The 23,686-nt window shown below is 42.9% G+C and overlaps 1 protein-coding gene across 2 annotated transcripts in view; it reads right to left on the bottom strand.

The window, feature by feature from the left end:
- Nucleotides 1-23,686, bottom strand: part of RALA (RAS like proto-oncogene A) — a 103,489-nt gene that overhangs the window by 34,550 nt on the left and 45,253 nt on the right. For both annotated transcript variants that reach the window (XM_029589530.1, XM_029589529.1), the window contains one exon: nt 7,796-7,950. In XM_029589530.1, coding sequence (XP_029445390.1) covers nt 7,796-7,909 — 114 coding nt within the window. In that variant the 5' untranslated portion in view covers nt 7,910-7,950. The remainder of the gene's footprint in view (nt 1-7,795; nt 7,951-23,686) is intronic.

Here is a 23,686-nt window from a genome sequence, read left to right as displayed (position 1 = left end):
GACCGCTAAAGTTCATACGCATCCTAAACTGTGCTGGCGGCCAGTCAGAAGGGGTAGGCCATCACAGTAACAAGAGGAAACTCAGCAAAAACAGTATATATGAGCGCCAATGCTGTCCCCAAACATCCACAGATTAAAAAGAATAGAGGCTTCAGTTCGGCAACTGGCCTGCAAGGGACAGAGCCCCAGGGTTCCTCATGAAGGGGAGACTCCCGACACTACCTCTTGGTATCTGTGTCCCTATTGGTTCAACCAGGAACACAGTCTTAGGTCAGTCTTGCAGCTGCAGCGCACAATCTGTTGTGCTCGCCACGAGGGAAACACACCTATACACTAGATGACAAATGGAAGAATAGTGCCCTTTGCTTTAAAAGAAGGATGATCAGTACTCATGCAGCGGTAACCCATCCTGAAGATGGTGGTGCAGATGCGCACTCCATTGCCGCGCTTGTGGGTAGAATCCACAACACAAAAGGACTGAGCACCACCTGTTAGAGATGGTGGCTGCACATTACCAAAAAGCAATCAAAGTGTGTGTGATGGCACTCTCCTCGCTAGTGCCCCATAGCTCCCTAAGGTGCAAAAGACAAAGAAGCAGATAATGGGACCACCATAGTCTGCTTCTGACTATGCATAGTGCCGACCTGAGGCACTCAGAGTAGATAACTCCAGTCATAACCAACTGTGCATGATGCGCTCCACTGTCACACTAACTCCTAATGGAGTCAGTGTGTACAATGTGACAATGGCATCCCCAGAACCACTGAACTATGGCAGTCCATGGTGGTGGGCGGTGTTCTGCGGCATCGCACCCATGGTACCTAATCATGCTCCAAGAGTCTGATCGTAATCCTTGAAATAGCATCATGAATGGATCACTGTCCCTTTTATCGCATAATGGCATAAGAGAAGGCAATGGTGACAAACGATGCCCATGGTGCTCAGCAGTGGTGTCCTGTGACATCTGTGTCCACTAGTGCCTATAATGGCATTTGCGCCCACAGTGCCAATAGCACTCTGTGCTCACCAGCGATTGATCACATCTATGGCAAACGATGCCATGCCCAGAGCTTGTATAGCCCTTGACCACACCGTAGGTATTCAACATGTTTGAAAATTTACAGACGCCCAGATGCCTGCAGATGTTGACAGCTCAGCAGCACCCAAAAGTGCTCAAGGAACCCAAAAGGTACCAATGACTCGCTAACATCAAATGCTGAAATATTTTGAGGGTCAGCGTCACAGATGGAACCCCTAGTGCCCGAAGGAGTCTATGGCTCAACAGTACAGATTTCACCTGTGATGTTTGAAGGTGGAGGCTCTTCGGCACCAATGCACCACCGGGTGGTCCTGTGGCAGTGGTGCCCAAAGGAACAGATGTCTGTCTGTGCCATCGACTGTTCCCCTTGGCTCACCTAAGCACCCAAGGGCATCGATGTTGAGTGCCTAATGGCATCCATTGCCAGCGCCCATAGCAGACTATAGCCTTGATAGCAACCCCAGTGCATGTCAGTACTGATGGTGCTCAAAGCCTGGTGGCGTCCTCAGATGCCCTATGACCCCACACCTTTGGGCACCCAAAAGCATTGGCATCCAACATCGATGGTATACACGATGCACCTCTGTGCCCTTTCCCGACACTGCAAAGGGGCTCGTCAACCTTCTGAACGCTTGATAGCCTCGAAGCATCAGACCATGGTACATAATGCCTCAGTGCTCAAAGATGTCTTGGATCATGGCACCTCGATGCCGATAGCGACCATGGCAGTTGATGGTGAGAGGCTGTCCAAGGCCTGAAGTCCACGTCCCTCAGGACCCTGTGGATCAACTGCCTTGAAGGCGACCAGGGAGCTTGATGGTGATCCTGGGGCTCCCTGGTGGCAATGGTAATTGACATTGTCGAGTGTGGCCATGATTGGCATCGCTGTTAACACACCCAATGTCCTCCATAGTGCTTAATGGCATTGAGGGCAGCCATATACTTTGAAGACATCAAGGGTGACCTTGGCACTCCATGGCAGTCCTGGCACCTGATGTGGTCCTGACTGCAATGCCACAGTCCAAGGTCCTCTATGATGTTCAATATCAATGCCACTACTCTGCTGCATCAAGGCCCATGACACTCGATGCTTTTCCTCCGGTGCATCGAGCATCCATGGTGCTCGATGGCATCTACAGCACATGATTATGCCCACTGACACCATGGCAAGAGAGGGTTCTCACCTGCAGCCACAGTGCTTGATGGCCCTTATGGAGTCGAGGGTATCGAAAGCACCATGGCACCTTGAATGACATCAAGGGTGACCATAACGCTCAATGCAATCCTGGTCCCCAATACAGTCCTGACAGACATCAGGCCATCAATACACTGGCATGGAAGTGCATGGGCAACTGATTCCGGGCAAGGCACCAAAGGGGCAGCAGCCATGCTGGCTGCCCAGGGATCCTGCTCACCCTCACAAGGAGACTGCATGCCATCACTAGCAAGCAGGAGGGAAGGCTGTGTCATCCAGGGCTCCTGCCCAGGAAGACTAATTCCTTAGAATGTGGGTAGGATGAGCCGCCACCACACCCCCCCCCCCCCACACACACACACAGAACAGTGTGGTCCTTTATCCCTTCCCTGTCCGAGCCTCCAAGCATCTATTGATGCCAATCTATGTAACGACATGGATTACTATCTGGGTAGAACTCAGGCAAGTCCCTAGACTTAGTGGCCTACACAAATCACACACAGACTACTTTCTGTCAGTCCTGCCAGCACCAAAGGGACAAAAACAGACTGCAAGGAAAGGACACAAACTGTAAGTACACTATTTATTTACTAAGGAATAGAATGAGACTCTGCCAGGCTGCACAGTGACTAAGACCTGCCATGTACCTGGCAGAAAGTTGAGGGGAAGAGAAAAAGAAAGACTACTGTAAGGTAAAAGAAATAAACAGCTGCAACTTCAGTAAAAATAAAAACTATGAGGAGAGAGCAAAGCTGAATACCGTGACCACCCAGCTCTGCAGAAAAAAAAAAAAAAAAGACTGAGGGACTGTGTAGGGGCAGGCTGATTATTACAGCTGCTCATGCTCAGTAGAGCATGTCCGAAAGCTCTACTGAGCATGAGCATTCTGCTTGTCTCTGAGAATGTTAGGGATTATTAGGAAGGGAATGGTGAATAAAAAAAGAAAATGTCATAATGCCTCTGTATTGCTGCATGGTGAGACTGCACCTTGACTACTGTGTACAATTCTGGTCGCAGCAGCTCAAAAAAGATATAGTTGCGATGGAGAAGGTACAGAGAAGGGCGACCAAAATGATAAATAGGATGGAATGGCTCCATAGGTTAGGGCTGCTCACATTGGAGAAGAGACGGCTGATGGGGGATATGATGGTCTTATAAAATCATGAGAGGACTAGAACGAGTAAATGTGAATTGGTTATTTAATCTTTCAGATAATAGGATGACTAGGAAGCACTCCATGAAATTAGTAAGTAGAACAAATCAAATCTAAGAAAATCCTCTCACTCAACGCCTAATTAATCTCTGGATTTTGTTGCCAGAGGATGTGTTTAGGGCAGTTAGTATAGCTGAGTTTAAAAAAGAAGGTTTGGATAATTTCCTGGTGAAGTAATTAATCTGATTTAGGGAATAGCAACTACTATTACTAGCATTAGAAATATGGGATCTATTTAATGTTTGGGTACTTGCCAGATACTTGTAACCTGGATTGGCCACTGTTGGAAACAGGATGCTGGGCTTGATGGTCTCCAGGTCTGATCCAGTATAGCAACTTATTAGGTTGCAGGGTACATGAGACTCCTGGCATGCAAATGCCATCCAGTCTATTATGCATCCTTCATGCACAGCTATCCTCTCCATGAAAGTGACAGTCACTGAACATTAGCCATATACCGTATTTTTCGCTCCATAAGACGCACTTTTTTCCCCCCAAAAGTGTGGGGGGGGGGGATGTTTGTGCGTCTTATGGAGTGAATGTAAAAAAAACCAAAAACAAAACAAAAAAAAACCCAAACTACAACCCCCCACCCTCCCCAAGACCTGCCAAAAGTCCCTAGTGATCCAGCAGGGGTCCGAGAGCGATCTCCTGCACTTGGGCAGCTGCCAGTAATCAAAATGGCGCAGATGTCCCTTTGCCCTTACTATGTCACAGGGGCTACCGGTGCCATTGGTCGGCCCCTGTGACATAGTAAGGGCAAACATCTCTGAGCTTAGTCAACATCTCACCTAGTGGGAGTTGACAACATTCAGGTAGATTGTCACAGTCATAATGTCATTGACCTGGGGCGCATGGGACTGACAAACTAGGCCTTTCAGCTCATTCTTTCCCAATGCAGTTGGCCCTTTTTTGGATCTGATGGCGTGCCGTGAGAAGGTGAAGATGTCTTACTTTTACAATCAGATGGGACTTTCAGGCATTCGAGCTTGATGTTCTTGGTCAAAGTGAGTCACGGGACCAGATACTGTGTGTGTTTTCCGTGGCCCCTGATTGATAGATTGCTACAGGAGACAGGCAGTCACCCGAGCTTAGCTGTTCTGGCGGCCTCAGACTGGCCAAGGGGCCTGGATATATAGATCTTCAGTAGCTGTCGACCACAGCCTGTTGCAACTATTGTTGCGCAGGGACTTTCTGCAACAAGGGCTGATTCTCCATGAGAATCCAGATCGATATAGTCTTACAGGTGACCCCTGAGAAGTCTAAATGATTGAAGTGGGGTCATTCCATGTCGGTAGTGAGAGCTATGTTGCAAGACGGGGGGGGAGGAAGGATTTTCTACATCCTTGGCGTATGTGCGTCTCTGGAGGTTCTTTGGGAATGGTTCTCTGAACTGGCAGTGTGTTCCCACCACAGAGGTGATTTCTTTGATTTTGGTATTTCAGCAGGAAGGTTTGACTAACGGGCTGATGCTAAGTATGCTAAAGTTAGAAGTGACAGCTTTGGCCTGGTATAGGGGTCGAGATCAAGGGAGACTTTTTTTCTTCGCATCCAGTAGTGTCTAGATTTTTTAAGGGTGTTTAGCATATTCAGCCGCCACTGTGGACACTTGTATGCTTTAGGACCTGACCTTGGTGTTGACTTTTTGGCAGGCCCCACATTTCTTCCTCTTTGGTAGCTTTCCTTTTCTGGTGCTTACACTGGACAGAGTACAGGTTAGGACTGTACCGTCCTTCATGTCCAAGGTGGTATCTGACTTTTTTTTTTCAATCTGCCCATATTGTTGCCCTCACTGGATGGAGCGGTGGATGTGGCATCCCTTGGATGTGCAGAGACATCTGTTGCATTAACTTAGGGTTACTGAGACCTTGTGGAGAACAGATTGTCTCTTTGTACTTCATGAGTGAAAAAGGGAGAAACAGCTTCTTGTACCACAGTGGCAGTTTGCATTAAAGATGTGATCACAGCGGCTTAGGTGGATGTGGATATGTCATTACCCAGGCTAATTAGGGCTCGTTCGACGACAGCGCAAACTGTAAAGAGCCATGTTTTTAATATATAAATCAGGCATTCAAGGAAGGTTCAGGCTAATCACAATAGACATATGTCTCCTGCCCACCTAAACTATGAATCTGCAATGCTCCACTTTGTCTTTTGTTTTATTGGTTACTTTTAGATATTTTACTTATTTTGTTTATTTTGGATGCTTTTACATATTATTTAACTTGTAATATAAATTGAATTTAGTATTAACTTGGCTTGCATGAAATTTAATATTATGTTGATAAATGTACTTATATGCCTTTCATAATTGTATTACTGTAAACCAATGTGACGGTCCCTGATCCAAACACCGGTATAGAAAACTTTACAAATAAATAAAATAAAAATAAAAGATCCTTAAAACCGACACTCAAAGAGATTGAAAACTATAGTAGTCAGTACTCGGGGTATGAAGAAGATACAGACATCTGACATATCAGAATCACTGTATGCCCAAACTGCAAATGGCTAAAGTCAGAAAAACACTAGCCAGGGTTCAAAATACCATAAGCCAGGTGCTGAAATATCATGATATCAACCTACCACGTGGTGAAAAAATAAGTGGACAGTGCAGACATATTGTACTGGAAGGTACAATGTATGCCAGCAGTGAGATCAGAAGGCTATGCCACACTCCACTAAGAATCTTGCCTGCAAGCTCACTCAAGTGCAAAGTAGTCTTAGTGGCTTTGTGAGCTGGGCCAAAGTTAATGTCAGAAAGAAGGAACTGCTGCCACTGAGCAGGGTGGGAGGGTGTGAATGTGGGCGCTCCAGTACATATTTGCCTGCCATCAAGCTGTGAGGGAAAGGAACCACTATTGTAGAGGTGAGGGAAGGGAAAGAGGTAAAAAAAAAAAGTCCAGAGAGAAAATAAGCTGGAGGGAAAGAGAAGAGCAAATGAGAAAAATTAGCCTATCCTGGAAGCAGTATGTGTGCTGTGGCACAGCAGGAACCAGTGTTGCAGTGATGGTGCAGGGGGTGAGGACTCGGACAGATTGTACAGTAGACCTGGCACCTCACATGAGTGTAAGCTTAAGCCCCTCAAAGTTTTGGTGGAACAGGATAGTCATTACCTGAGAGGGGTTTCAGTTTGTACTGGGATTAAAATAACCACACTGGAGGTTGTCAATATAGGCTTAGATGGTAGAGTACCAGGACTTGCATTGGAGCAGACAGGCACAACTTAAGATACCAACCAACCACTGTGACTTTGCTGAAGAGATCCGATCCAGTAAAATATGGTAATCTCAAACAAAATGTGAAGGCAAGCATAAATCTGAAAGGAATTGAGAGGAGTATGGGTGGCCTATAGCTAGAATGAGCTAGGAACCAGGAGACTTCAGTTAAAATCCTGCTTCTGCCATTAATGATCTGAGAACCCAACCCAACCTCAAAACGTAAAAAAAAAAAAAAAAAAAAAAAAGACCTAAAAACATTGCTGTTTCGCAAATTCTACACTGACCTTCATACTTCTGAACATCCTAACTCCCAATCGAACTTTCATCCAAAAACCTCAAAATAACTTCTCTCCAACCAGAACAAACAATCCCTCCTCCTCCCACATAATGATACTTTCTGGACTTGAAATGTTTAACCTCTGTTTAGTATGCACATTGTTATACTTTTTCCACAATTGTTAAGAGAGTTACAATTTAAATTTTGTAAACCGTTATGATGGCTTTACCGAAAGATTGTATATAAAACTCAAATAAATAAATAAATCAACATTTATAGTGACCTGAGCAAGTCTGGTCTATCCCATAGCCTCAAGCTCCTACTTACACTGAAGGCTCTAAGGGACAAAAGCATTTGTACTTTTGTGTAATTTCTTGTACAGGTTGCCATATACATGATGAAATAGTAATAAAAATTACAGAAGAGCGCAACTTAGAACACCCCACTAAATCGTTGAAGTGTTATTAGAACATATTCAACATGCTTTTTAAATATGTCCGACAACCATGGACAATAACTGCAGTTGATGCTGTGGATCCAATTCTAGATTCCAGAACTCCAAACATGGGAAGCAACTAAAAGGTGTTTTGAGACAGATACCAAAAAAATGCCAACAATCAAAGCTTACTGGCTGACTTTTTTTTTTTATTGTTACATATTACTAATTGTAATACTCCTACAATGCATCTATGATGAAAAATCTGCTATATATAGTTGTAATACGTTCGAACATTTGGGAGTGTGGGGCTATATTATAGAACTGATATTTCACTTAACCTTAATCAAAAAGGAGAAAAAAAAAAAAGCTACTGTAGATGGTGCACTCTAGTTATCAGGACAAAGCACTTACCTCATCATACATGAACTGCAGCGTTAAAGCAGATTTTCCTACTCCACCACTGCCTACCATGATCACTTTATGTAACGCTAGAGAATTCTGGCCTTTGGGCTTGTTTGCTGCCATCTTTGGACTGTAGATTTATCACACAAGGAAATCGAACCAATCTGGAGGAGACAAAGTACAGTGAAATAATCTCTGGGTTTCTAATACTATTTTCATTTAACCCTATGGCAAACATACACAAATCAGTTAGGAAGGAATGCATGCTATTATCAGGCTCTCTTAAAAAAGGTGGTCTGAAAAAGCACATGAAGAGATTTTTCACTTGTCTGTACTAACTGCTGTTGCCCCTTCCTCCCATCAAAAAGGCTGTAAAAATGCTTAGGCTGAACTGTATTTACCATCCCCCCAGAATTGAAGCCTTTTCTTCTTGTAGTACGATGTTATGTTATTTCTAAACTTATTTATATTATTTTTGAATTTTAATGTTTTAGCATACTGTTTTATATTTTTAAATATGATTATGTACATTATTCATGTAAACTGCTTAGACCTACCAAAATTGTATAGGCAGTTATAGAAGAGATTTTAAATAAAGGGTTAATCTTGACCTGTGTGTCTGACTTAAGGATGTCCAGGATACTACTGACGTGAAAATAACCACTAAATCTACCAATGTAATAAAAATTAAAAAAAACTTATAAAAAGGGAGGATAGTACTACTCTAATGCCATATAGCTGCCAAAGAAAAATTCCTTAAAACAGCTATGCTGAACTTAACCTCCTTTTGCTTCTGCATGTCATTGCACAGTGTAAGTTGCTCGCTGAGCTAGTAAAATTAAAAAAAAAAAAAAAAAAAGTGTCCCGAAGAACTACATTAAATCCTACATCTGCTTCTACATGAGAATGCAGGATTGTAACAGACTGTAGTCAATATCTGTTCACCTTTTAGAACAGGGATGGTGAACTCCAGTCCGAGGGCCAGGTTTTCAGGATATCTACAATGAATATGCATGAGAAAGATCTTACTGTTCAATATATTTATAAATGATCTGGAAAGAAATACGAGTGAGATAATCAAATTTGCAGATGACACAAAATTGTTCAGAGTAGTTAAATCACAAGCAGATTGTGATAAATTGCAGGAAGACCTTGTGAGACTGGAAAATTGGGCATCCAAATGGCAGATGAAATTTAATGTGGATAAGTGCAAGGTGATGCATATAGGGAAAAATAACCCATGCTATAGTTACACAATGTTAGGTTCCATATTAGGTGCTACTACCCAAGAAAGAGATCTAGGTGTCATAGTGGATAACACATTGAAATCGTCGGTTCAGTGTGCTGCGGCAGTCAAAAAAGCAAACAGAATGTTGGGAATTATTAGAAAAGGAATGGTGAATGTCATAATACCTCTGTATCGCTCCATGGTGAGACCGCACCTTGAATACTGTGTACAATTCTGGTCGCCGCATCTCAAAAAAGATATAATTGCGATGGAGAAGGTACAGAGAAGGGCTACCAAAATGATAAGGGGAATGGAACAACTCCCCTATGAGGAAAGACTAAAGAGGTTAGGACTTTTCAGCTTGGAGAAGAGACGACTGAGGGGGGATATGATAGAGGTGTTTAAAATCATGAGAGGTCTAGAACGGGTAGATGTGAATCGGTTATTTACTCTTTCGGATAGTAGAAAGACTAGGGGACACTCCATGAAGTTAGCATGGGGCACATTTAAAACTAATCGGAGAAAGTTCTTTTTTACTCAACGCACAATTAAACTCTGGAATTTGTTGCCAGAGAATGTGGTTCGTGCAGTTAGTATAGCTGTGTTTAAAAAAGGATTGGATAAGTTCTTGGAGGAGAAGTCCATTACCTGCTATTAAGTTCACTTAGTTTTTGGGTACTTGTCAGGTTCTTATGGCCTGGATTGGCCACTGTTGGAAACAGGATGCTGGGCTTGATGGACCCTTGGTCTGACCCAGTATGGCATTTTATGTTCTTATGCATGCACTGCCTCCACTGGATGCAAACCTCTCATGCATGCTCATTGTGGATATCCTGAAAACCTGGCCTGTTTGCAGCCCTCGAGGACTGGAGTTTGCCATCCCTGTTCTAGAACATACTACAAAAAGCTCTGAACAATTAGTCTGTACAGGTAAGAATCTGAGCACAATAGGAAGACTGTACACTGTCTAGCTAAAGTCTCAGATGTGTTTGTTACTAATCTTTTCACACCACGCTGCACGATTTGCATCAGAATGTATACTGTGATGTATGAACAATACAATCCTTTTTCAGAACCTCCATATCAGTCTAACCAGCTAAGTGCTCTTCAGATGAGAGAGCGCAAGATCTCTGGATTATAGCAGCATCACTACTCAATGTTATCAGAGAATGCCATAACTGCAGGATAAAATTAAGTAGCTTAAGTTGCTGTCCTTGTACATTTATCCTTTAATGGGTGAAGAATGTGAGGAAGCTCCACAACTGCATATCTTGGCAACAGTTTTTTTTTTTTGCAATGCTTGTTCACAAAAAGTTATCCTCAAACCGCTTACAAAAAATCCTTGTTATGCACATTTACATTTTGAAGCAGCTTTAAGTACTGTTTCAACAGAACCACTGTATTTATTCATTCATTCTTATCTTCTTTACATTTGTCAATAGGCAGAATACATCTACACCTCATCAAGCAGCTTTTACAAAAAGATAAAACTGCCAACCAGCTTTGGATTCTGTGCTGAGGAAGACATCTGGTAAGAACAAATTTAAATTGGCAATATCGCCATTCCTGTAATTAAAGATTCCCTTCCCCAGTTCTTTTCCCCTTAGTCCTCCAGTAACACCTAGCATTATTGGACGGCTGCCTATCATTTTAAAGCAGTGGTTCTCAACCTTTTTCCCATCATGTGACACACCTGACAGTCCACGCTCACATGTGTGACACACTGCTCATTACAATTCATGGCGGAAATAAAAAGTAAAGGACGGTAATTATTTTTATTGTTTAAAATGACACAAGGAAAAGATACGTATTCTGTCTGAACAGAAATTACATAAATAGTAAACTTCCCGCACCAATTTCCAGCACTTAACAGTAACCACCTTACCTAAAAAAAGGCAACACTGAAAATATTATGCCAGGCCTTAAGACACCAATACACCTCCTATTAGGAAAACGGACCAAGCCAGGCTGCTATAGAGCCCTACACAGAAACTACACGCCAGCAGAAAATCTCACCTGAATCACATGTGCTGACCCTCACACCTAACAAAGAATAAAGAGACCAAAATGCATAACTAGAAGCATGCAGACAAAAACTGAATTGGAAACTGCAACATGCCAGAGTCTCTGTATGCAGTGTAATAGAGGAAAAAAGAAACATCACCCATCCTTATAAAACAAATCAAGAAATATAAAATCAGTAGCAGTAAAACCATACTAACAAAAAGAACAGATTTCAAAACAGCTGCTGAGTGGAATATCCAATAATTAAAAAAAACCTCATAAAAAATGTCTAGATACCAATAAAATATTTCAAAATAGCAGACACAAAGACCCAGTAATGAAAAATAAGGATACAAAAATGTTTTTGCTCTGCATACCTGGGAACGTTTGATATCCAGGTCTCCTGAGATTGTTTTGAATTAGCAGAAGGAGGGGTGGTTTGCTTGGAACGTTCTCCTCTCTCTCAGTCACATACCAGCGCTCTCTCTCACACTGGCTCTCAATTACACACCTATACACACATGCTCTTAGTCACTCACATATACACATGCTTTTTCCTCACTTATATAGGCTCTTAATTACACATTTACACACATGCTGTCTATCTTTTCAGGCTTACAATCATGCTGTCCTTTTCTCTCACAGACTCTCATTCACATGCTTACAAACATGCTCTCATACTCACATGCTCCCTCACCTAAACCAGCTCTCAATCACACACAGACACACATGCTCTCTTACATATACACACAGGCTCTTAATCATACATACACATGATCTCTCTCCCATACAAAGGATCTCAAACATACACACTCTCACACAAACAGGTTTCCAATCGTAAATTTACATTCATGCTCTCTCTCACAGGCAGGCTCTCAATCACAGACATACATGCTAACACACACAGGATCTCACACGTTTGCTTGCTCATTCACTCTCTCCCCCTCCCGGAACTCGCGGCAGCCGCCTCCTCCATTTTCGGCCCTCGCGCGGAGAAAGGAGCCCCATGGGCCGCAGGGGTTGACGTTCATCTTTTTTTCTCTGAGCCGCGCTGCACATTCTTCAGACCGCGCCTCTCCTGTTCTTCAGGCCGATGCTGACCAAACTCGCATGGTCTCTTCTTCCCTTGCACGCACCCGATGCTCACTTCTTCCAGGCCGCGGGGAGGGGGATAAGTAGAGTTTATACACCATATATAATTAGAAAAATGATCTTAAATAACTTGGAAATCAGAGATTACATAGATAGGTCTTCATGTTATCAACTGACTAGCACATCTGGACACGCCTCTCACATGTATTCACAGAACACTGCCTCACCTCAGATCAAGCACTTCACTCAAACAGTAGCAGGATGATACAGTACGGTGCGCTTGGGTGAACGCACCGTTTAGTATGCATTTATTACCCCATATGCTGTAAGGGGTAATAGCGTGTCGAAAACATGTGGCCAATCCCCCGAAAACTAATAGCACTTATCACATGAAATGCATGTTGCTGAGCCTCACTCAGTCACCCGGGATACTGAAAGTAAAATGTGCAGCCAAGCCGCACATTTTACTCTCGGAAATAAACGCCTGCCCTAAATTCTGAGCAACCCGGAAAAGTGTACAGAAAAGCAGAAAATATGCTTTTTCTGTACACCCTCCGACTTAATATCCTAGCAATATTAAGTTAGAGGAACCAAAAGAAAAAAATAAAGTTAAAAAAATATCTGTCTGCCGGTCAGCAAAACAGACACTCAATTTTACCAGCATCTGTTTTCCTAACCCGTGGCTGTCAGTGGGTTCAAAAACAGATGCTGGTAAAATTGAGTGTTGGTTGTCAGGACCCGCTGACAGCTACCTCTACCGCTAATAAGGAGGCGCTAGGGATTTATTAGCGCACCACTTAAATACAGAATTGCGCAGCCCGTCAGGAGAACAGGCGCTCAACATGGAGCGCCCACTCTCCCGCATTTCTTACTGTATCGGCCTACAGGTTGTTCTACTTAGCATTATTGCAGGATTTTGGGAAGTTTTAGAACAGCAAAGAGGAACAATGACTTTCATAATACTGTGAGTGTTTTTATTTCATTTATTGATTTGTCATCTTTTGATATTTCCTTTTTGTTCTTCATTGCGAGCATTAAGTACTACACAGTAACGTACTTAATGACGGCAGATAGAGACCAAATTGATCTATTCTGACCAGCAAATTGCTTAGGGTAATAACTGCTGTTCTGGGCAGGTTACCCCATATCTGTTAAAGATAGTAGTAAATGTTCAGTGCATGTACTCCCATGCAGAAATGTTAACGTTAACATTTTTTCATTACCATTCTCTAGCCGCAAGGGATACTGTGTTTATCCCATGCCCTTTTGAATGCCATTGTTCTGGTCTTCACCACCTCTTCCCAGAAAGCATTCTGAGTCTTCCCTCTTGGAGTTTCATATCATGACCTCTAGTTTTAGAGCTTGTCTCTCCACTCTTCCAGGGTAAACATTTAGGTCTCCAATCTCCTCTCATAAGTCTTCTGGTGCAGACCCCACACCATTCTGGTTGCCTCTCTGTATCACTTCCATCCTATCCTTATCTTTTTTTTTGGTTTTTGTTTTTGTTTTTTTTAATAGTGGCTTGCAAAAGTTAAATTTCTGTGGATTACAAATGACACAGATTGTTCCAGACTGTTTGTTTACTGCAAAAACAATATGCTCTTAAAGTACTTTTTCAAAGTTATAATTCATTATTTCTCCACCTTTTTTTGTACAATAAAAGTTAAAAACTGAAAAATGCTGCTTGCATAAGAATTCAAATAGTGCCACAGATTCTCGATTGATTTGAGATCTCGACTTTTGACTTGGCCATTGTAGAACCTTCACCTCCTGTGTTGCTTTGGCCTCGGGCTTGGGAACATTGTCCTGCTGAAAGGTAAACTCTCTCCTCGGTTTTAGTTTAGCAGCCTGAAGCAGGTTGTCTCACAGTATCTCCCTCTACGTTGCACCATCCATCCGTCCTTCAGTTTTAACAGGATGCCCAGTCCTCACTGAGGAAAAGCATCCCCACAACATGAGGCTGCCACCCCCATATTTTACTGTTGGGTTGGTGTTTGCTGAGGAATGGGCAGGGTAAGGTTTCTGCCACAGTGTTTTGAATTTTGGCCAAAAGGGTCACTGATGCTTTCTGGCAAACTCCAGACATGTTATGATGTGGTTTTTCTTCAGTAATTGCTTCTTTCTAGCCATCCTCCCATGCAGGCCAGTTGTAAACAGAAGCTCTTGATATGGTTGACTGATGCACCTCCACTCCAGCCTCAGCCACTGAAGCTCGTTCAAACTGATTGCTGTCTTCTCTGTGGCTTCCCTCAAAAGTTTCCTCCTTGCTCTGATGCTGAGTTTTGAGGGCCGGCCTTGTCTAGACAGTGTCTGGGTGGCATGATACAACTTCCATTTCCTCACAATTAATCCAACAGAGCTCACTAGGATATCCAAGCACTTAAATATTGTTTTATAGCCTTTTCCTATCTTGTGCATGTCTATAACTTTAATCTTTGTAGAATTCTTAGGTCTTATTTGTCACAGCTTTCCATTAGATCCCCCCCCCAAAAAAAAACCAAACCAACCCAAAAACCAGACAAACCCTTTTCAGGATGATTCATGTAAAGGTCAATTGTAGGAAAATTGTTAGGGCAACATCATCTATAATTTTGGAGCTTCCAGAGCACATGGATTGAAAGCTGTGCAAGCAGCATTTTTCAGTATTAAATATATTTTACAAGAAATGCAGAGAAATAATGAATTGTAATTTTGAAAATTCACTTTGAGGGTATACTGGTTTGCAATAAACATACCATCTGGAACAACCTGTGTAAGTATCATTTGTAATCCACACAAATTTGCTGACATTTTAGGGGGTCAAATACTTTTGCAAGCCACTGTATGTCCTCCAAAACCAAAACGCAGTACTCCAGGTGAGGCTTCACCAAAGCCCAATTCAAGAGCGTTAACACCTCCCTTCTCCTGCTGGTTATGGCTGAATGCAGCCCAGAATCCCTCTGGCCTTAGGCATTGCCTTGTCACATTGGTTCAGACTACTTGTCACATTACTTCAGACTACCAGATGCCATCACCCCAAGGTCTCCTTTATGATTTATGCACATCAGTCTTTTGCCCCTATCACTTAAAGCTCCATTGGACTGCTATACCCCCCATATGCACAACTCTGCACTTCTTGGCATCTAATCCCAGCTGACAAACCTTTGACTACTCCAAGCTTTGATTTACATTTGATCATTTTCTCTACTTCTTCAGATGTGTCCCCACTTTGCTGCAGATCTTAATGTCATCTGAGAAAAAAAACCCCCAAAAACTAATTTCTCTCCAACAAGTCACTCAAAGATATTGAACATAACTGGTTGCAGAACTGATCCTTGGGGAAATCCTCATTACTTTTCTCTCTTCAGAACTGGTTCCATTTACCACCACACACTGACAGCCAATTAATAATCCACTCCAACATGTTGGGACCCGCTCCCAGGCTTCTCATTTTATTCATGAGCCTCTTATGCAGGACAATATCAAAAGCCCCGCTAAAATCCAAGTAAACCACATCAAGTGTTCTTCCTTGATTTAATTCTCTAGTCATATTGCCTTAGATTCTTTCCTTCAATAGTTTTTCCCATTAGTTTTCTCCAACATTGAGGTAAGTTTAATAGCTTGTTGTTTCCAGCTTCCTTCCTACCACTTTTGTGATTCTGGAGCACAATGTCCTTCAATCTTATGGCACTACTCCAGTCTCCAAGGCTCTATTTAACAGGTCCTTCAATGGACCCACTAGCACTTCTCCAAGCTCCCTTAGTATCCTGGGATGCATCTCATCCAGCTCCATGGCCTTGTCCACTTTCAGTTTTGAGAGCACCACCCAAATATTCTTTTCTGTACATGGGATTTATCTACTCCCACCCGTACTCTTGCCAGCCAGCAACATTCCTTCTCCAAGATCTTTTTTTTTTTTTTTTTTTTTTTTAAGTGAAAACTGAGCTTAAGTATTTGTTTAATATTTCTATTTCCTTATCTTTCTAAACATCTTGCTTCACATCTCCTTTCAAACCTTATATTTGAAAAAAAATATGTCCAGAAGTTGCAAAATATCTGAAAAATTGATTTAACACCTTGCTTTACACCCTTTTGGTAATCCTTTCTTCCACTCAAGCTTTCACCGTCCTGATTTCCTACCCCAGCTTCATCAGATAATCTTACCTACATTCCTCTTTTTAAGTTCCTTTGTACTTTATTTTTCTGCCTTTAAATTTTCCTCAGCCACCACCTTGGAGAACTAGATTTTCCTCTTTTTTTTTTTTTTTTAACACACATAAATGGTTTGTTGACTTTATTATAGTTCCTTTTAAACTGGCCTATTTTTCCATTTCACTCAACTACTCCCAGCCTTCTAGTTTCTCAATGTACATTGACATTTTACCAAAGTCTGTATTTTTGAAATCCAGGACTGATTTTTGTACGACTTCTCTTATGGCTTATATTAAACCATACCGTCTGATGATTGTTGGTGCTCAGAGGGGCACCTACCCAGATATTAGAAACACTATTTCAGTTCATGAGTACCAGGTCCAGCATTGTTAATCCTCTCATAGGCTCCACCACATTTGTCTGAGCAGAACTCCTTGAAGGGCATCTGCAAAATCTCTACTTTACAGATTCTGCAAAAGTGATACCCCAATCCACATCCAGCAGATTAAAATCTCCAGTGGGCAAAACCTTTTTTCTTTCCTATCTTTTGGATGTCTCTGGCCATATCTCTGCCCATTTCTTGTTTGATTTGAGGGCCTGTGGACCACACCAATGTAAATGGAATTGCCATTATTTATTTATTTTAAGACAGCCCCTTTTCTTTTCCCCATGCCCCCTGTATTTCAGTGCCTCGGATAGTGTTTTTGACATAAAGAGCTACTCTTCCCCATTTCTGTCATCTCTATCCTTCAACGCCTGGTATGGCCATATCCCATTCACGAGACTCTATGAACCATATCTCCATAGCAGCAATATTCAAATCTGCCTCTGCCACTAAGGTCTGCAGACCTGGAGTTTTATTACCCAGACTATGAGCATTTATGTTTATAGGTTTCCAGCTTGTTTTATTAGCCACCTGGCTGTTCTTCCTGGTTACTCTTATTTAAGAGCAGACTCTGGAGCTGATTTAACAAAAATAAAATGTCTCCACCCACTTCCTGTATTTGTTGGGGAGGGGGTGGTGTCATTCCAACTTTTTTGTCACTCCTGTCCTCTAGTTTAAGATACTTTAGGACACGATCTGAATTTCTCACTTGGGATCCTTTTTACTGCCATGGACAAAATGTAGGCCACCTTTGCCTTAAGCAGCCTTTTACTGTTCCATACTCTGCCTCAGCCCCCAACATATGCAAAATCATCTTCCTTATACCAGGTTTTGAGCCATATATTGAAGTTATCATGGATTAGGCTGGCTTTCCATCTCCTTAGCAAGAACAGGTAACACGTCTTGGGGGGGGGGGGGGGTGGGGGGGGGAGGCCTTCCAATCTGTTTCCCCAAAGTCTGGAAATCTTTCTGTACTGCTCAGATACTGTTTCTGGCAAGCTCATCAGTCCCCAGATGGATATATGCCCCCATACTACATCTCTTAATGTCTCTAAAAAGGTTGATATCATCAATAAGTGTCAAAAGCAGATGAAAGATCAAGTAAAGCCAGTAGACACCATCTTCTCCCTCTTCACTATGCCCATCCATTTCATGCTATGAATCATCTAAAGAAACCAATACTGTTTCCCCGTGCTCTCTGGAAGCTACAACTGAAAGAGATCCAGGCCACTTATCTTATACAGGAAACCCTGTAATTGGGAGGCCACATCATATGCCGTTAATTTTTGCTAGAAATAGGCAAATTAAATAACCATATTTAAAGCATTTTCAACTTGTTATTCCACATCAGTTAGGTCAATGCAATTAGAGAAGAAAGGAAGGACGCAAACTGATGTCTCACTCTTCTTTCAGACAGATTCCAACACATGATAGAGACTGCACCTCAAAACCAAAGACTTTTAGAGTATGGGGTACTATAGGAATCATCCCTCCCAATTTTAGTATCTGCTTTACACTTCTTGATAACAATACGAGTTTCAGAATGAAATGCTATATGTATATTGATCATTTTCATATTAATTTACCATTGGAAAGAATCTGAATTAATATGAAATATAAAAATGCCTGAAAATTTATCCAGCCCAAAACAGTTAAGAATAATCTAAAGTAAAACAGCAACAAACCAGATATTCTACTTCCCAGTGATAATATTCTAGGTAGTCCTTTCCATAGCTCTGGTGCCACACTTTAAAAGATACTTCTTTCAGTTTTAACTAAACTGAATTACCGTATTTTTCGCTCCATAAGACGCACCTGACCATAAGACGCACCTAGGATTCAGAGGGGGAAAATTTAAAAAAAAAAAAATTGTGCTAAACCGGCTCTGCGTCTGGGCGTCTTATGGAGCAAATTAGGGGAGTGCATAGTTTTTTTTTTTTCTCCCCATTTTGTTTTCGGGTCTGGGGAGGGCCATTTCGGTCCACTCCCCAGATCAGAAAATTTTTCTTTCTGTGGGAACCCCCAAACCCCCCCCCCCCCATCCCAACCCTTTAAATTAACAACCTCCACCCCCCAAGACCTGCCGAATTAATTTCCTGCAACCCCCCACCCTCCTGACCCCCCCAAGACCTGCCAAACGTCCCTGGTGGTCCAGCGGGGGTCCAGGAGCGGTCCGGGAACGATCTCCTGGGCGTGAGCCGTCGGCTGCCAGTAAACAAAATGGCGCCGACGGCCCTATGCCCTCACTATGTCACTGAGACCGACCGCTGCTATTGGTCGGTCTCAGTGACATAGTGAGGGCATAGGGCCGTCGGCGCCATTTTGTTTACTGGCAGCCGACGGCCCTATGCCCTCACTATGTCACTGAGACCGACCAATAGCAGCGATCGGTCTCAGTGACATAGTGAGGGCATAGGGCCGTCGGCGCCACTTTGTTTACTGGCAGCCGACGGCCCACGCCCAGGAGATCATTCCCGGACCCCCGCTGGACCACCAGGGACGTTTGGCAGGTCTTGGGGGGGTCAGGAGGGTGGGGGGTTGCAGGAAATTAATTTGTCAGGTCTTGGGGGGGTTGTAGGAAATTAAGTCGGCAGGTCTTGGGGGAGTCGGGGGGGGGGGGGGGTTTGTTAGATTTTTGTTTGGTTTTTTTTTTATATTCGCTCCATAAGACGCACATACATTTTCCCCCCACCTTTGGGGGAAAAAAAGTGCGTCTTATGGAGCGAAAAATACGGTAACTTCCTGCAGCGAAGGGTTACACAGGAAAGCCTCCTGGGATGACCATAACGTACGACTTGGAGAATATGGTTAGTCTTGTAGGCAAAGCCCTAAAAGTTAAAGATTTACAGGCAGATGCAATACTGGGCACTCAGGCCAGCGCACCACTTAACTCTGTATTGGACACGCTAAACCATCGCCTGAACCAATAATAGAGATTAACGCAACCAAATACGCACATTCAATATATGCTCATCACTTAAACCTAGACATGCTTTCTGTGGTTCCTCCTATAAAGTATTGTCGCAATACTAAGTAGGAGGAACCATAGAAAGCTGCATGAAGAGAAAAAAAAAAAAAAGAGGCTTGACTGGGAAAAAAAAAGGTTTTCAGGGCGTACAATATAATATATATATTGTGCCAGTAGCACTTACAGCTACCTCTCCCAGGTACCTGTTGCCGAGTAGGTACCAGGGACGCACAATTTCCCCAGCGCCTCCTTTTTAAACACAGCATCCTCCTGGGGGAATTTTGCGCTACTGCGGAATGCAGAATTCCCCCCTGCACAGAAAATAGCAGAGGAGACCCTGGCATGCCGCGAACGGAGTATGTCCTGCGGCACATGCTCCGGCATGCCGTTCACGGCACACAGGAGCCTTCCCTTTTTGCTGCGAATGGTGCACCGGGCCTTCATCTTCGCCGTGAATGGAGCACATCCCGCGCAGCGGCGGACTCACGATGTCGGACTGGCCCAAGTATTCGCCGCCCAGATCACATGACTGGAGCGATCGGCCCACCGGGGATGCCCGATCCCCCGATAGGCCAAGCCACCCCTGATCCCACGGCATGCCAGTGAGAGAGAATGTGTGTCTGAGAGGGAGGGGAATGCCGGTGAGAGAATGTGTGTGAGAAAGGAGAGGGGGTGTGGGGGGAGGGTGAGAGACAGCCTGATTGGTAATAGGGGGGATGGGGGGGGGGGGATATGCTTGAGTGTGGGTTTCAGAGAGAGGGAGACTAGGAGGAGTGTGTATGTGTGTGAGAGATTGGGAGCTCATGTGTATGAAAAAGGGATCCTGTGTATGTGAGGGTGCTAGCCTGTGTAAGACAGAGCCTGGGTAAAGGGGTGCATGAGAGAGAGACATAGGTAGCCTGTGTGAGGATGTATGTGTGAAAGAGAGGGAGCTTGTGTGGGTGTGTCTGCAAGAGAGAGGGCACTGATTGAGGGGATGTGTGTGCACGAGAGAGTGAAGGAGCCTGTATGAGGAAGGGACACAGTGAATTTCTAGGGAAATTCTGCAACTTTAAGTAATAACTTTTCTGTAATAATTTAAAATGTAATTACTTAAAGACTGTCATATAAAATATGTTATTTTGACCAATATAAAGTTTGCAGAGTTCTCAGTTTTTGTGCGCAGAATTCCCCCAGGAGTACACAGCAGCTCATTTTAGCACGCCCATGTTGCAACAGCCCCAAAATGTTAGAGACAGTCTGAAGTCAATACAGTTTCCAAAAGGAGGGGGGGAAATTCCCTGTTCTCTACCACTGCAGCCTAAAATTATCGTGACTGCCAGATACTGCAACACTTGCAACTTATTAATGGATTTAACTGAAATATATGCCAATACATCATGAATATTCATTGCAGACATCTTGAAAACCAGACTTGCTGGGATAGGGGTTTCAAGACCTGGATTTGAAAAGCACTGCTGAACAGGAATCCATTTTATTTCATGCAATAGGGAAGGATTTTTCAGTAGAAATGATTGAAAATAGTCCTGTGCAACAAGACATTCCCCTGCCCTGTGTGCCACACTCCTGGAGGGATATGCTGCAAACAAACCCACTGACAAAGAAAACAAGGAGCATAAAACAAGTTTGAAAAAAATGTCTTTTCTTTCCTTACAGAAGGGAACATCCCATCAAGGACTCTTTAGGACTGATTGCACACAAGAGCTCAGAGTGGTGAACCTTGGAAGCTTATTCAAATCGTACATTCACTTGAGCAAGTCTTCTTAAACTGACTGGGTTAAAATGTAAATCCAATGTACTTCCAGGAAGGAAGGAAGGAAGACTATAAGGCCTTCATAGGACTCAACTATTTATAGCTCTATAGAACGGTCAGCTAATAGCTCGAAGTGAGGTGTTTGTTTAGGGACCAGTTTTACATGCAGAGTGATATGTACAAAGAGCACAGTACACATCGGTGAAGATTTGGATGTCATTTGGAGTGAGGAATATCTCAAAGTTGAGATTTCTATGTTCTCGCCCTAGCTCGCATTATGCTATCGTACGGTGCAATACTGACCCTAATTTTAATTAATCCCGCCCAAACCCCTCCCCAATCCCACCCCTTCTAAAAATTTGCATTTGCGCTGTGCGGCGACAGTTATCGCATGCGTTAATGCCATAACAAATTTTGATAAAATGACCCTGCAAAACAGAAAAATCTTAATCAGACCAGAGGTTTTATTCATTCTGCCATTCCATGACACCATCCCATGATACAGAACAGTGCAAAACTACAATGCTAGTCTTATACTATGGCATGCCTGAGATTAACCCACTGCTCCTTGGAGAATGAGTAATATGATTCAGTCTAACTTTGAAACATTATCACCACTATAAAGGTAGTCATGCACCTCTCAAATATTTAATCTCCACATGCAGTTCATAAAGAAAGGAAGTTAAGGGCTTAATGCTTAGACAGCTATGATTAGACTAATGACAGCTGAAATCCTGGGGATAGTATCACTGCTCAGAAGTTTCAAATTTATGCCAACATACTTTTGCAAATAAATTTTCTGGACTGGCAAGACATCAGAAATGTCTTCAACACCAGAGCATGCATGGATGTGGGCCTGGGAGAACACAAAAAGCATGAGGTGGGTGGTCAGGAGAGTAAAAAATGCAAGGGAAGAGTGCATGTGGTTTGCTGGAGGAAGAGAGAGCATTATACTTCTGCTGGGTGGAGGAGCTGGGTATGAGAGAAAGAGCTCAATCAGGGTGGGGTGGACAGTAAGGGCTACATTATGGTGGTGTGGAGGAAGAGAGTGTAAGATGACTGCACCAGCAGAAGCTGTGCACCTAGCAGAGAAGAAATATTCTGCACGTACTCCCCTCTCCCAAGAAAACAAATTTGAGGCATAAGCACAAGAGTACATAGGGAGTAAGTCCTGGAGGAATTTTACAATCCCTGTCAGTACAACTTTCAGTTAACTACCATGTGTCTAATATATGCTGAAGGCCAAGGGTGGCCAACTCCTCAAGGGTCAAATAGGCCTAATTTTCAGGATATTCCAGACGACTATACATGGGATATTTGCATATGCTAGAAAAGCATGCATATCCTGCAAACCAGACCAGTTTCTGGCTCTTGAGGACAGGAGTTTGCACCCTTGAACTAGACTGCCAGATAAAATACAATGGAGAAATGATTTTGGGAATGTGTGGAGAAAGGGAGCTGTGAGAAGAGGATATGGGTATACCTGGAATTTCTGGGTTCTACTCAACCTGAAGTTTGTGTGTGGGGTGAGCAGAGTTTGACAGTAGGGAATTCATTCATTTTCTGATACACATGAGTGCCAGAATTCACTGAGGACTAGCTGATAAATCTTTCCGGCAGACGACATTACTAACAAATTAAGCAGAAGGAAAATTTCTCTGGTGGCACCAACCTGCACAACTACTTGTTTCAGAAAAATGCTTAGTGAATATCCTTCGCCCTCCCTCCCACACCTAATTATAAAAAGACTGATGTAATAAACAGTGCATTTTAATTTGTGCTTAAATTCATTGCACAGTTAAATGCACACTTCAAAAATTTAAACTCCAGATGCAGTAAGCTAATGCTATTCTAAAGTATCAGGCTTTGAGAATGTGATAACCCAAAAGTGGGCACAAAAACCCTCCAAAAAATAGTGTACATAAAAACATGATTTATGCATATTGTGTGCAAACCCTATGGTTTATGCATACAAAACCAGAGTACAGGTTCCACCATCAGAACTCCAGTTTCTACCCATAAACTTACACTAGCCCTGGAAACTTTACTCCACCTCTGACTAGGAGTTAAGTTTCCAGCATTAAGAAAACATGAATTAAACCAGCAGATCTCTCTGCACCGGGACACAATACATAATATCTCCATTAAAACAGGATTTGCATGAAGGAGCACTAATTTGTGCCTACAATGTTAGCACCTGCTTGCACACAAAAGCTATTATATCACGAGTAACGTTTGTGTACAACCAGGCACTAACATGAGTACATCTTATTACATTGGGCACAGGCTGAGAGAGTCTGGCAAATGTACATTTTTAAACTACTGCAGTTGATCCTGAA

This window comes from Rhinatrema bivittatum, chromosome 2 (genome assembly GCF_901001135.1).
Source record: "Rhinatrema bivittatum chromosome 2, aRhiBiv1.1, whole genome shotgun sequence".
NCBI lineage: Eukaryota > Metazoa > Chordata > Amphibia > Gymnophiona > Rhinatrematidae > Rhinatrema > Rhinatrema bivittatum.
Note: the sequence above shows the minus strand (reverse complement) of the source record. Positions and strands in the feature narration are given on the sequence as shown.